General features: G+C 46.9%; 1 protein-coding gene and 1 non-coding gene across 2 annotated transcripts in view; both read left to right on the forward strand.

The window, feature by feature from the left end:
- The first annotated feature begins 2,523 nt into the window (after positions 1-2,523).
- The window catches only part of ADCY9 (adenylate cyclase 9), a 117,635-nt gene continuing 104,656 nt past the window's right edge, over positions 2,524-15,502 (forward strand). Inside the window, exons 1-2 of the mRNA XM_025859060.2 lie at positions 2,524-3,079; positions 3,356-5,091. Coding sequence (XP_025714845.1) covers positions 3,399-5,091 — 1,693 coding nt within the window. The 5' untranslated portion in view covers positions 2,524-3,079; positions 3,356-3,398. The remainder of the gene's footprint in view (positions 3,080-3,355; positions 5,092-15,502) is intronic.
- LOC112813871 (U1 spliceosomal RNA) lies at positions 7,302-7,465 on the forward strand. The gene has a single exon (XR_003205602.1). It is a non-coding gene; the product is annotated as a U1 spliceosomal RNA (small nuclear RNA).

Genomic DNA, 15,502 nt, shown 5'->3' on the forward strand with positions numbered 1-15,502 from the left:
CCCAGTCCCAAGGGTTTATGGAATGACTTACACCCTAACCTGGAAATTGAGGAGGCTTTGGCAGGTTACAGGCTTCATCAACAGGGAATGTTGTCCAACTGCTTCCAGGAGACATACGGGAGAGAAGGAGGGAGGTCGGCATGATCTAAAATCATGCTCGTGTCTAAAAATCTGACATAACTAATTAATTTACAAATGCCAAAGTCACCACAAGTGGTGAGTGGACTGAAATGATTACAGGAGGAGAAGAAAAGCACAGACAGATCTTTCCGATTACTGAAGGAAACCAGCAAGTGGGGAGTGAAGGGTTGCATTAAATTTTGGGGGGAATGTAAATTGTTGGCACTTTCTCCGAGGGCTTCAGGTCCCGGGCGGTGGGTTGGCATGTGAGACGCTGGGGTATGTGAGGGGCACCATGAGTCTTAGAGAGGGTGGTGTCAAGGCTTATCAGGGCACCATGGCCTCTGGGGTCAGACCTGGTTTTGAATCTGAGCTCAGTTCCTAGACTTTCTGTGAGTTGGGACACGTCGCTTGTCAGTCCCCAGTTTCACATCTCTAAAATAGGGACAATCACATGTACCTCAGAGGGTTGCAGTAAGGACCAAATAGGTCACAAGTGAAAGCGTCCAGTAGTTTCTGGCAGTTACGACACGTTCAGTCAGTGTAAGTTTACTATTATTATCTCTCTTACTGGCTTGTGCAATGTACTCCATCATATCTCTGTTTCTTCGTCTGTGAAAAACAGAATACATCAGTTGTTGGGCACATAGTTGATGATCAGTATAGGTTTTATTTATAACTTTTTCTGACTTTTTGTTTGGAAACAATTTTAGACTTAAAGTTGCAAAAATACTAGAGCGTTCTCCTTCACTCTACAGCAGGCTTCCCCTAATGTTAACATTGTAATCATAGTGCATTGATGAATCCAGGAAATTTACACCGGCAAGAGGCAATGCCATTCATTAAAGTGCAGACCTCTTTGAATTCTCCCAAATGCTCTTTCCTGTCCCAGTTTCCATACCAGGATCCCATGTTCCGTTTAGTCCAATTTTTGACAGCTTTTTGTCTTTCACGACCTTGACACTTTTGACGAGGACTGGCCAATTACTTGGAAGAGATATTTCTCAATTTGGGTTCGCCTGATGTTTTCTGGTGATTAGATCAAGGTTATGTACTTTTGGCAGGAATACCAGTCATGATGTTGTGTTACTTTTGTTTTTCTTTTATCTTCATCACGGTAAAATACACATAACGTACAACTTACCACTTTAAACTATTTTAAAGTGTACAATTCAGTGGCATTTAGTACATTCACAGTGTTGTGCACCCACCATGTCCATCTAGTTCCATCACCCCCAAAAGCAACGCCTTCCCAACAGCTGCAGTCCCCATTCCCAGTGCCCCCAGCCCCTGACAATCACCTGTCTGCTTTCTGTCTATGGATTTGCCTATTCTGGACATTTCATGGAAATGAAATCATACAATATGTGATCTTTCCTGCTGGCTCTTTTTCACTTAGTATCATGTTTTCAAGTTTCATCCCCCTTCCTTCATGGATTAGTACTTCATTCCTTTTTATGGCTGAATAATATTCCATTATGTGGACAGGCGACATTTTTATTTTCTAAATCAACTGTGAAACCTGGTGTGGGCCCCAGGGCTGGGCCTGGAAAGTGAGGGGAGGAGGAAGGAGATCCTTGTGACTGGCAGGAGGTACTGAGTATGCGGGGAAGGGCCAGGACTGGTGCACGGGGGAGTGGGGGAGTATATATGGGGACTGTATGACACATTGCAGACAACACTCAGGGAGGCCCCCGTGGGACTGCCCTATGGATAGCAGACTCCTGTGAAAGTTTCATTTGTGGGAAGGTAAAAGCAGTTGTAGCAGATGGCCCAGGCACGGGAAAGGCAAGTCTCTGGGGCTGCAAGAGCAGGCCTGTGGGGGCCGAGGCACCAGAGCCTGGGGCTCCGACTGCGGTGGTTGCGAAGAGCACGCTCAGGGAAGGGCTTGTGCCCCCGGGGCCCGTGCTCATTGCTTAGAGAGGAATCGGTGCCTCCCTTTTGGCAAATGCAATGGTTGCAAACTTGCATGTATTAAAAAAAAGGTGTGCTGACAGGCAAACATTTTCGTCTCCTAAACGTCGCACCCGCGCTGCTCCTTAACTAGTAGTAGCCACCGGTTTTCCTCGAGCGGGTTTGGGGGCCCGAGGCGGGAGGAAAACGGGTCTCGCAGAACCCCGTCACCTCCGCAGTCCCCGCAGCCCCGCAGCCGCCGCACGTCCCGCAGCCCCGCAGGGCCTGCGGTGGCGGTCGGGGCACCGCGCCGCCGGGGGCGGCGGGCTGAGGACTGAAGGCGGAGCCACAGCTAGCCCGCCCCGCCCCCACCCTGCAGCCGCTCCAGCCCGGCGCGCGCACCGTGCGCGCGCCCGGGGTCCGGCGGCGGCGTGCGCGGGCCACGCGTGCGCGCTGCGGTGGGGCGAGGGGCGGCGCGGGCGAGTCTGTCAGTGACAGCGGGAGGGGGAGGGGGCCGGAGATGGTGGCGGCGGCGGCGGCTGCTCTTCCGACATGAGGCAGCGGCAGCGGGAGGCACGGCGGCGGCCGCGGCCGCGGCGGCGTCGCTAGCTCGGGAGGCCGCCCCGGGCGTGGGCGGGCGGGCGTCCCGGGTCGGCGTCGCGGGAGCGGGCTCTGCGGCAGCGCCTAGCAGGGCGGCCGGCTGAGGGGCTCGCGCCCGCCGCGCCCTGAGCTCGGCGCCCGGCGTCTCCCGGGGCGCTGGACATCCCCGCCCCGCTGGGTCGGCCCCGGAGGCCGGGAGCAGGCCCCGCTAGACGGGCCGCGCCGACGGGGGTGGCCGCAGCGCCGCGGGCTCCTCAGACTCGCGCCGGCGCCGGGGCCTCGCTGCCGCCCCTCACAGCGTCCGCAGCCTCCCGCGGGGCCGCCGGCCTTTGACGCAGGGGAGGCGCCGCTCGGCGCGGTATGAGGGGCCAGCCGCCGCCGGCGGGAGAGCTGTGCCGGCGAGAGCGGCTGGCGGCGTGAGAGGGCTCGGCTGGACTTGCCTCCACGGCCGCGGCGGCCGGAGCAGGCGAGTGCGCGGGGCGGGCGGCGCGGGGGGCCGAGGGGCGCCGACGCCTCGCCGGCCCGGGGCTGCCGGGTCCGTCCCGATTGCTGCGGGTGGCCTCGGGGCGGGACGGTGGAAGTCCCGGTTAGACGTTAGCCGCAGCTTTCGGGAGCATATGGTGCCTCTCCAAGTAGACCGCCGGGGCCACCGCCGAGCAAACCGGTGGAGCTCGTGGCCTTCAGGTGTGTGTACCTGTGTAGGAATCAGTGCCAGTGTAACTCTGGTTGTCTTCGCCGATAGGTACCAGTGACCCCGGCCGGGAAGGTTCTGAGCGCTTGGCAACATGGCTTCCCCGCCCCACCAGCAGCTGCTGCAGCACCACAGCACCGAGGTGAGTTGTGACTCCAGCGGAGACAGCAACAGCGTGAGGGTCAAAATCAACCCCAAGCAGCTGTCCTCCAACAGCCACCCCAAGCACTGCAAGTACAGCATCTCCTCCAGCTGCAGCAGCTCTGGGGACTCAGGGGGCGTCCCCCGGAGAGTGGGCGTTGGAGGCCGCCTGCGCAGGCAGAAGAAGCTGCCCCAGCTGTTCGAGAGGGCCTCCAGCCGGTGGTGGGACCCCAAGTTCGACTCGGTGAACCTGGAGGAGGCTTGCATGGAGCGCTGCTTCCCGCAGACCCAACGCCGCTTCCGGTATGCGCTCTTCTACATCGGCTTCGCCTGTCTTCTGTGGAGCATCTATTTTGGGGTCCACATGCGGTCCAGACTGATTGTCATGGTAGCCCCAGCTCTGTGCATCCTCGTAGTGTGTGTGGGCTTTTTTCTGTTTACCTTCACTAAGCTGTATGCCCGTCATTACGTGTGGACCTCTTTGGTTCTCACCCTCCTGGTGTTCGCCCTGACCCTGGCCGCCCAGTTTCAGGTTTTGACGCCTCTCTCAGGACGTCTTGACAGCTCCAATCATACCCTCACAGCCAAGCCCACAGACACTTGCTTATCTCAAGTGGGGAGCTTTTCCATGTGCATCGAAGTGCTCTTTTTGCTTTACACCGTCATGCACTTACCTTTGTACTTGAGCTTGTTTCTGGGAGTGGTCTATTCTGTTCTCTTTGAGACCTTTGGCTATCATTTCCGAGACAAAGACTGCTTTCCCCCACCTGGAGCAGGGGCGCCACACTGGGAGCTGCTGAACCGAGCCCTGCTCCACGTCTGCATCCACGCCATTGGGATCCACCTATTTATCATGTCCCAGGTGAGATCTAGGAGCACCTTTCTCAAGGTGGGACAGTCAATTATGCACGGAAAGGATCTGGAAGTGGAAAAAGCCCTGAAAGAGAGGATGATTCATTCTGTAATGCCAAGAATCATAGCTGATGACCTGATGAAACAGGGGGATGAGGAGAGTGAGAATTCGGTCAAAAGACATGCCACCTCGAGCCCCAAGAACAGGAAGAAAAAGTCTTCCATACAGAAAGCCCCTATAGCATTCCGCCCTTTCAAAATGCAGCAGATCGAAGAAGTCAGTATTTTATTTGCAGATATCGTGGGCTTCACCAAGATGAGTGCCAATAAGTCTGCTCACGCGTTGGTGGGTCTTCTCAATGATCTGTTTGGTCGCTTCGACCGGCTGTGTGAAGAGACCAAGTGTGAGAAAATCAGTACCCTGGGAGACTGCTACTATTGTGTGGCAGGGTGTCCAGAGCCCCGGGCTGACCATGCTTACTGCTGCATTGAGATGGGCTTGGGCATGATCAGAGCTATCGAGCAGTTCTGCCAGGAGAAGAAAGAGATGGTGAATATGCGTGTCGGGGTTCACACGGGGACCGTCCTCTGTGGCATCTTGGGCATGAGGAGGTTCAAATTCGATGTGTGGTCCAATGATGTGAACTTGGCCAATCTCATGGAGCAGCTGGGAGTGGCGGGCAAGGTTCACATTTCTGAGGCCACAGCAAAATACTTAGATGATCGGTACGAAATGGAAGACGGGAAAGTTACTGAACGCCTTGGCCAGAGTGTTGTTGCTGATCAGTTGAAAGGTATGTGCATTTCTTTGCCTTGTCATCGCCCTCCCCAGTCCTGTTTGTGTTGAGGAAAATAAAAACCAAACAATCTTTTTCTAGTGTATCTGGAGGCAGATCAGTTGTCTCAGGACACCTCACCATGGGGGCATCTCAGGGCTGGTGAGACTTTTCCTCTGGTGAGTCAGGTATCACAGATCTGTTCACACTGTGACAATGCTGACCTAGATGAGACCTTTAGGAGGAAGGAGAACCTTGGAAATGCGTATCCTGCCAGTCAGCTGTTATTGTTTCTGAAATTCTGGGGGCAGGTCCGATGAATGTATGGGGGGGTCAGAGCCTCTTAGCGGCAGAACTTTGAAGTACTTTAACAGATTGTCCTTTGTTGCCCCTAAATCCCATCAAAACATTTCTCTATGCCTTTTTCCAGAACTGTGGAGAATAAAACCTTTCTCGCCTTGAGGCCTCACTTTGCTGGAATAAGGGAGTTGGCTTAGCCCTGCAGGACTCTTGAGAATTAGATGGAATTGTATACTCCCAAGTACACACTGCCTTTGCCTAGGTCTCTTTTTTTAAAATGTATTTTCAGCTTTCAACTTTCATTTTGATCGTGATATTTGTCTTCTATAGACCGCAGCGTTTTAGAAATACACCTGAAATACACCCAGAGCAGTGTTTAGACCCCCTATTCCCAACCCCTTGGATTTGTATCTTGTCTCTTATCTTGGTCTTAAGCTCTTACTGCTGTTCTTGATATTTTCACTGGGCTTCTTTGGTTTTTCTTATTTTCACGTAGGACAAAAATTTTTGAGGCCTGGAAAGTGATGTATAAGCAAGTGGGACCCAAAGTAAGGATTCTAAATACCTAACACCCATCCTCCCCCCTTTTTAAAAACAGTCCTTATGTTTTACTAAAATCTTCTGGGTTGGAGGGGGGACATCTATTTTGGAAGTATGTAGAGAAAATAATATTGATTCTTAAAACCAAATTTGTAAAGCTTATTGTGTTTTGTGGTGCCCACGCGTTGCATGATTACACAGTAAAAAGCTCCAGGAAAAAGAGTTTGTCGGGGGAAGGAACAGCTTAAGTCAGAGATGAGAGAAGTAATACTGTAAATCAGAGACAGTGAGTGGTTGAGTGTGGGGGCCTGAATAGGTTGTCAGGCTTGACGTCATCCTGTATGCTCAGCTGATACTTCATTTCTCTCCTTGTGATTGGAGTTCCCCATGTCATTTGCTTGTTATTCGGTGAGAGCACTTTATCCTTCTCCTGACTTTTCTTTATTAATTTTGCTAGGAGTTGAAGAATTTATAGGTGTAGTAGAAAACTATTTTCACCTGATACTTCCCTCTGTCTAGAGAGCTGTAAATGTTACATTGAGGAGGTCAGAAACTACACTTTGCAGTTCACTTGAGAGATTCTGCCGTGGCGATTGTCTTTCCCTTTAGGAGGGTGACTCTTGCTCTCAGAGTCCTCAGAGTCTAAAGATGCCGGTGGAGTGTGGGGTGGATGTAATCCCTGCTTGACACTTTGGCATCTTTAAGATCTGAGTGTTGTAGGCTCTGTCCTCAGGGGTTGTGGGACAGATTCCAGAGAATGGAGCTGTGCTGTATGACATTATGACAAGAATAGCAGTTTTGTAAGTGGTAGTTTGAACAGTATATTTCTTGAATATCAAAAATAAAAACAGATGTAATCATAAAGTAGGTCTGGAAGTCACCAAGTCTTTGACTCTTTGGCAATACCCATTTTTTTAAATTTATGCGTATTTTATTTTCAATTTCAGTTCAAGCCAAGGGTCTCAGAGACACTGACAAAGTATGCTAGAATGGGTTTATTGAGTTTTTAAACTTCAAGTAGTGTAAATTTGGTAAGTTAGCTTTTTCTTTAAATTGGTGTAGTTGTATATTTAAGGGAAAAGTTTTATTACTGGATGGGAGGTAGAGAAAGATGGAAGGGTTAGCTAAAACGGTTATATTTTTATATGGTATTCCCTCATTTAACTGTTTCCCTGAGACCATGATTTTTGCTTTATTCAGCTGATTTTGAAAACCTTTGTGGACAGGACTCCAGTAATATAGGATGTCTGCACAACTTCCTGCCTCTTTTTGAAGCTGCCCAGTTCTGTTCTCCTGTCATTGTACAAATCTGCTAAATTGGGAAGGTAGCACAGTTTGTAGAAAACCCTTTTTATACATGAGGTTAAGGTTATATATTTAAAATTTCCATACTTATCTGGCACTGGGGATACCATGATCATGAAGGCGGTTTTCCCAGGGTGATGCTTATCCATTGCACCCCAGGTGTGCTGACCCCTGTGATTTCCCCAAATGTGGGAAACTCAACTGCATAATTTGTGGTAGTGGGGGACTGCGTTTGTGCTCTCTCCTTTTTTAAAAAGATAAGTAAATAAAAAATAAATTTCTTTTAGCCTGTCTTAGGGTTTGTGGAGATATTTTCTCTCTACAATGTTGGGCATTAGCCTTTACCTTTCATCCCCTTTTCTGACAACGGGGTTAAAAATACCCAGTAGAGGACTCTGTAGAAATGAGTATCAGTAGACTGGTCACTCCAGAACTAGCCTGGCAGTGTGAAAAGTAGCTACTGCTCTGTAATTTATCAGAAAAGGTTTGTGGAAGGGTGGACTTTCATTATTTCTGCACATTCACTCACTCTTCAAAAATCATCGTGCTCCTATGATGCGCCCCATGCTGTGGATGAGCAGATGGAGTCCCGACAGTTCCTGACGTCAGTGAGCTTACAGTTCTCAAGGTGATAGCGTGTGCAGAGAGTCAGGAACGCTGTTTGGAGGTGCACATACTGAGGTGGATCTTGAGACCGGGCGGTGGCTCTCCAGGTAGATAAAAGAACATTCAGTGCAGTGGGAGGAACACGAGCAAAGGCTTGGGGTTGTTTTTCTTGGTGGGCCTTAAGTACAGTAATTCATGAGGACAAGGAAGGCTGTGGGTCACACGGGAAGGAGTTTGTATTCGATCCTGTAGTAATGGGGAGCCACTGGTAGGCTTTAGGCACGAGGCTTAGGTGATCTAATTTGCAAGTTTAGAGGGCTTACTTTTTCAATTCTAGGGAGTGTCGGTTGGAAGGGTATGAGATGGGAGATTAGGCAGGGTAAATGGCCGGACTTAACCAGGGTGACGACATGGCAATGGAGGTGGTGGGACAGATATGAGCCGTAGCAGGACAGACTTGATAAGTAGAGCCAGATTTAAAAAGACAACTTGGGGGTGAGAGGATAGATTGTCTGAATGGGAGATGGCCTTTCAAGGTTTCTGGAGTTGACCTTGGGGACAGTTTGCTGTCAGGAACGAGTGAGACCTTTGAAGTTTCTGTGGTATGAATAGAGAATGCAGGATTGAGTTGCAGAATATGAAACAGTCCAGGAACCCCTGGCTTGTTCATTCATTCATTCATTCATTCATTCAACAAGTAATTTATTTTGTGCTGGGCACAGTTCTAGGTGCTGAGGATATAGCAGTGAACAAACGAGACAAAAATTCCTGCCCTCATGGTATGTCGTCGTGCACTGAAAGTTCTCAGACACCAGTCTGAGCAGCCATGCAGGGCTGCCTCTGCAAGGGAGAGCAGCAGTGGTATTCTGTTCTAATAGGGCAGTCAGACAGTAGACAAATAAATATAAAATTTATTTTGCATTAAGCTTTAAGGAGAAAACATAAAGCAAAAAGGAGGATTTGGAGTCTGTGTGTATGTGTGTAAAATTTTAGATAGGGTGGCCAGTCACTGAGAGAGAAGGTTGAAGGAATTTTCAGCACAGGACTAGGATTTTGGAAATGATCAAAAAAGTAAGAGGCAATTATTATTAAAAATAGGGAGAAATAGTGTGATATGAGTTGATGGGAAGAAGCATCCTTTCACACCATTTGGGACAAACCACTGGGCCCAAAAGAGTACTGGCTATTCTCTTCTGCCTTGGGCCACAAGCCAAAAAGGTGAGGAGGATTGTCTGGAACTGTTGTTTTTTTTCCTGTAGTAGGTAGAGTTACAAAGACAGAAGGTTAAACTGTCAGAAGATATCTATAAGTGTCTTATATTCCCCTCTGAAACATTAGGAAGCTGAAACAGGGTGCACAGTCACTCCAAACTGACCGCAACAACCATGTCTTTACAAAGGGAATATCTGGTAGCTATTGCCAACCTTTTAGGCTCATGAGCAACTGGGGGAAAGATCTGCTGATGTGCATTGGAGCAGATCATCACCTGCTGGCCACAGCGACCAAGACCTTCCCCAAGTGCTAATAGGTGGTACTTAGAAGAGTTCCTATCTAGCCCCCTGCTGGGGCCATTCCTCAAATTGACAGTGGCCCGAGGCACTCTGAACTTTCGCCTTTACTAACGGCTGTCCCAAACTGGCAGTCTGGGCCCCCTAGTTCCCTGCCAGCTGGCAGCTAACAGCCCTACCTAAGCATGTACCCTTGCCACCCACTGGAGTGCTAGCCTACAGCTGACAGCTCAGTGCTTCCTCTAAAGTCCAGTCAAGAAATTCTGTGCTCACCTGCACCCTAGAACGGGCTGTCTCATGCACTTTGAAACATAGCCTCTTGGATGGCAAGTGGCAGAGACAAGATGAAGCAGAATTTAGCTTGACAATCAAGATTGGAGACAACAAACAGCTGTGAAGTTGATGCTCAGGCAGCCCTTGGTGACAATGTATTCAGGCTTCTTCAGGCCAAATTACATGCCTTCCAGCAAGAAGCACACAGGTGTTAATTCTGAGGACCAGCTTTTGAGCAGAATTAGCCTTTGGCAAAGAATCAAGGATATAGTTTGCAGAATGGCAGGTGGAATAAAGAAGGAAGGAAGGTAATCTTCTAGATAGAATTAACTAAGAAAGGGAAAAATTAAAAAGAAGTAAATAGCATAAGTAACGAAATTTCAGGGACTAGCCAGCCTGGTTCAAATAATGATTGTGTTTCTGCCTCCTGGTCAATGTCACCTGTGGACTTTGCTGTGGAGTAATAATCTTGAAAGAAAACATTGAATTTTCTCTCGTGTGTACATGTGCCTAAATTTTCCTCTTTTTGGTTGGTGATTTCAGTATTGGTATTTCTGTTAGGATTCTTATAAGACAGTGATCATTAATCATTAGAATGCATGTCCCCTCTCCTGGTGGTGATAGGAGGCTGCTGACCACCAGAGGAGTGGCTGAGTGGCTCCTCATTCATTTGACTCTTGGCATCATTTGTACTTTGCACATGAGACACCTGAAGACCTTTTTCCCAGAAGGAACTAGCATCCTTGGAGGGAATTTTATAAGGAGATGAGGGTTTTTGAAACAGGAAGGGCACTGCCATGTGAGGTCTAGACCGTCCACGCTAAGACGTTAATGCAGGATCGCAGTGAGGGAACTGAGTGCCTCACAGGCTGACCGGGGCTACCAGGCACGAGCAGTGGGCAAAGGGCTGGGGTAGTCTTCCTCTAGAAAGGCTGGATAAGGCCGTGACATTCATCGGTCTTGCTCATGCCCTGGTAGACTGTATTGGCCAAGCCACCCCGTTGCCAACCTTGGGTCAGGTTTGGTGAAACTGTACTTTGTAAAACTTGCTTGCTCTTGTAAATCAGGTTTTTGTTGTTTTCCCCCAGCATTTGCTGCATTGCACTTGTAGGAAAATGCCTGGCATGCGGCATGAATGCTCTGCTGAGGTTAGGAGAGAGGCTCATTTCCTTAGAATAGGCTGGAAGGTCAAGCCCCCCCAGAGACTGGTGGAGGGAGTGGCAGGTGGCAGAACCAGAACGGGAGTGAGGGACCGGAACAGCTTTGGGACGGGGTGGGACTCTGGGACTGAGATGATCAAGAACAGCTGTGACCAACCAAGAGGCTTTCCATCAGCCCGTGGTTCCGTTCTTTTAAACTTTTTGGTTTCAGGACTCCTCTACAGCCCTAAAAATTATTGGAGAAACTAAAGAGCTCTTGATTAGGTGCCTTACCTATTGATATTTATCATATTAGAAATTGAAACAAACTGAGATGTTTAAGAGAATGTTTCCTTATAATTTATTTCAAAATAATAATAAATCCATTGTACCCACTGCATGTTAATAATATAAAGAACATTTTTATAAAGATAATTATATGTTAAAAATGTAACTAATTTTTAATTATTTTAAATTTCAGTATAGTTAACCTACCGTGTTATAATACTTTCAGGTGTATAGTATAGCAAGTCAACAATTTGTATTTTCAAAGTCAAAGAAATTTGGTGAGAAGAGTGGTACCATTTTACATTTTTGCCTTTACATTTTCTCCTTCATGTCCAGATAAATAAAAACTGCTGGATTTTTAAAAAAAAATTTTAAATACACATTGACAATTTATTAATTTAACCATTTTTAAGTGTGTTAGCTGGATTTTCTTAACTGCTTTAGCATTCAGTCTGTTGCAGTATGTTGAAGAATGTGTAGAAAGTCTGGCTTTACAGAGTTACCTAGTTCGGTAATGGAGGAACATTTTAATAGCTTTTTTTAGGTAATGGTGGATATTTTTCTTTGATGCTCTATCAATACCCAGTAGTTTCTTAAGATTAGTTAAATGGAATCTGAAATCCTATTAGTCAATTTTTTGGTATGCTATTAAGATCACACCCCCTTTTTTAAGTAGGCTCCACACCCAATGTGGGGTTTGAACTCACGACTCTGAGACGGAGAGTTGCATGCTCTATTGACTGAGCCAGCCAGGTACCCCAAAACCCCATTTATTTTATTATTTTTTTAAAAGATTTTATTTATTTATTTGGCAGAGAGAGAGAGAGAGAGCACAAGCAGACAGAGCAGCAGGCAGAGGGAGAGGGAGCCTGAGCAGGGAGCCCTGGGATCATGACCCGAGCTGAAGGCAGCCACTTAACCCACTGAGCCACCCAGGCACCCCAAACCCCATTTATTTTTGAATGAATCTTTACCGAGGCATGCTTTTGTAACGTAATGCATTGGTCATTTGGAAAATATTGGCTTCTTGAGTTAATGTAGATCTTCCAAATGTTGACATAGCCGTCCTTAAATACCGGGAAGATGCCGACTTCACAGGGGCAGAAGTTTTCTCATTCTCGTTTTCACTTGAAAGTTTGAATTTTATCACTGGCGACAAATACTGTCCATTGTTTCCCTTTAAGTGATAGACTCATTTTGTTCATATTTCAGGAACAGTCTGCCAAATACGCTAGTCTGAGTGACCACAGTTTGTAGGTCGAGCATAAATGATGTTCCATCCGAAAAGCAGCTAGTTCAGCCTGCGACCCAGACAACTGTGAGGGTGCTTTTCTCAGCACCCTTGTCCTTGTGTGTGTGGTGGCCATGCTGTGGCCACGCTTCCTATTTTAACACAGTCACTCAGGGTTTGATTTAACACAATTATTCATTTTTACTGCATCATCAAAGGATCTCCTTAGGTGAAACTATTTTTTTTTCCTTCTGCAAGTGTGTGGTAGTCAAGAACACACTGACAATTAGAATGGTGCCACCACCTTGATTACTAGTGGTTTTACCCATGATTACTTTTGCACCATCAGTTCTGATGCTGACACCGAAAAAGGCAAATAATCTCCTAGTGTTATGATGAGAATAGTTTTGACCCCACAGATGGATGTTCTGCAGAGGTCTCAGGGATCCCTGAGGGTCTGCGGTAATATGTGGGGAACTGCTTCCCTAAGCTGTAAGATAGGAAGCCTGAGGGTTTTGTACATACTACCCAAACACACATTCTCATGTATCTGAAACTGTTCAGTCTGGAAGTGCGATGGACGTGGCGCATTTATTGTGGAAGCACCGAGTGACTTTAGTTCATACCTTCTTTTTTTTTTTTAAATCAAAGAAATCCTTTGTGCCTCTGCCAAATTTTTGTTGGTGGTGTTTAGGGTTCACAGTGAAGACTATCAACTTTGTTTTTTTAACTTTTTTTGCAGGGCTTACTTACCCTTTGTCAGTATAGTTTAGTGGATGATGGCATGGATTTTGGTTTCTGATACATTTGCATTCAGTTCTCAGTTGTGCAATTTCTGAACTGGGGAGCCTTGGGCAAGTATGTAGGGACTCTCCAATTTACAGGAGTGACAGTAGCTCTGTCAGAGGGTTATTGGGAGAATTGAGTGAGAGGATTGAAGGAAAGCACTTGTTAGCGTAGTGACTCTCCCATGATCAATTTATTTGCTTGCTAACAACCAACTCTTCTGCCTGGGTGAGTCACAGTTTGTCCTGTACTCAAGGGTGTTTCTTTTTCCCTACACTCTGTTTGGCGCAGTCGTGTATAATTTGGTACTGAAACCCAAAACACACCAGGGACTGTGATTGTGTCAGTTTCTCCAATTAAAAAGGGCAAGTGTCCAAAATACAAAAGACTGATAGCTCACCCTGGTTAAACTGTAGCTGCCAAGTTTGGCAACTTCTTAACTGAAAACCCCCGGGAGTTCAGGCAGTATTGTTCTTGGGCTGCGTCTAGTCCCTGGAGCTTAGGGGTACTTAAGATGATGTGGCCCTTGATAATTGAGGAATTATGGGGAAATCTTCAGCTTCGTGACTCTGGAGATCCTGGCTGAAGATTGAACTAGAACAGTTATTCAGCTTTACCGCTTTCTACGATAAACTCCTCTATTTACTCAATAAATATCAAATGATTTCCTGCTATTTGTGAGGCCGGGGCTAGGTTCTGGAGAGAGAGCCCTCTGCTCTCTTGGAGCATACAGCCTAGAAGGGGAAGTAGACATTAACCAAATTATCACCTGAACAAATACACACTAGACTTGCTTATCATATTACAAATGGGGCTGGGAGGTAGGGACACTTATCATTTCCATTTTATAGGTGAGGGTACTGAAGCACAGAGAGATTAAGTAACTCGGGGTGGCCACACAGCTAGAAAGAGCTGCTAAGTGGTAGAGCCAGTGTTTAGACCCAAAGGGGCTGTATTAGGAAATACTAGTGCCCACTTGGTAGAATTGCGGTGAGGATTAAAGGAGAAAATGATGTTAAGTACGTAGAAAAGTACTTGGCACCCAGTGACACTCAACAGAGATTAGATGCATTAGCTAGTGAAAGTGGGGACAATTTTCTTAGCACCAACGGTAGGAAAACAACCATACCTTTGTGTGGCTCTTTCCAGTTCTCAGAGCGTTTGCATGCACATTGTTATCTCAACCATTGTGAAGTCTTAGGATCACGGGAACTGTGTATGTTTAGGAGTTTATGTTTTATTTGTTTGCTTATTTCCCATTATAGGATTTTTTTGTTTTATTTAGTTTTTTGCTTTTTGGGGGGGCAGAAGGAGATGGGGAGATGCGGGGCTCGATACTACATCCCTGAGATCATGGCCTCAAGAGTCAGATGCTTAACCGACTCAGCCACTCAGGTGCACCCCCACCCCATTATAGGGTTTCCAGGCTGAGTTGGTTTCTTAACATCTTCCAAAGGTGACCAATGACTTTTTTTTTCAAGTATCTTTATAAAGTCTTAGATTTTAGCTTATTTGATGTATTTTACTCCATTACAGAGGTCACAATTTTTGATGCTCAAATTGTCCCATCTTGGGCCCATGGAAGCCCCCTCAGGTTGCCCCCAAGTCCTTTTCATACAATCCCGAAGTTTTTAATAGCTTTCTTATGCATTTAGTAACATTTTTAAGGAGTAGAGAAATAATAGTTATTAAAATCTTGTTACTTCTTTTTGTCTCATAGGTTTATTCTGAGAGACTGAGCTAAAGTTTTCCCTCTCCTTTTTTTTTTTTTTTAAAGATTTTATTATTTATTTGACAGAGAGAGACACAGCGAGAGAGTGAGAACACAAGCAGGGGGAGTGGGAGAGGGAGAAGCAGGCTTCCCGCGGAGCAGGGAGCCTGATGTGGGGCTTGATCCCAGGACCCTGGGATCATGACCTGAGCCGAAGACAGATGTTTAACGACTGAGCCACCAGGCGCCCCTCCCTCTCCTTTTTTGAAAAGAAAATTAATAGTGTATCCCTGTTTATATGAAGAAACAGCGCTGCAGAAGAAATGGTTCATGCTGCTTCAAGTTCTTTGGAAGCTTTAATTTGCGTTCTTAAAATTGAGAATTATAGAGCAATGCAGCATTTCTTTGAACTCTGTCTTCCCACTAATGCCTGTCCAGGGACAGGTGCCTGTGAATGTAGATAAGTAGAGACAAAGAAATATAAAATGAAAGGAATCCTAAACCAAAATGTAGACTGTTTGAAAATTGAAGAGTGCCCCCAGCCCAGCAAGCTCCATCCCCCAGCACAGCTGTGGAAGGCTCCAGAAGGCCCAACTCCAGGAATTCCCTTCATGGGAACTTTGTTCTGAATAGTGCTTCCTGGAATGACTGCCCTACCACTCCCCTTTCCATCTTGCATAACATGTATTTGACTTACTTATTTTTGTTTATGATCTTTCTTCATCCCAGTAGAATGTGTCTT

Source organism: Callorhinus ursinus, unplaced genomic scaffold (genome assembly GCF_003265705.2).
Source record: "Callorhinus ursinus isolate GAN/ISIS: 27379988/994484 unplaced genomic scaffold, GSC_fseal_2.0 scaffold13, whole genome shotgun sequence".
NCBI classification, from domain to species: Eukaryota; Metazoa; Chordata; class Mammalia; order Carnivora; family Otariidae; genus Callorhinus; species Callorhinus ursinus.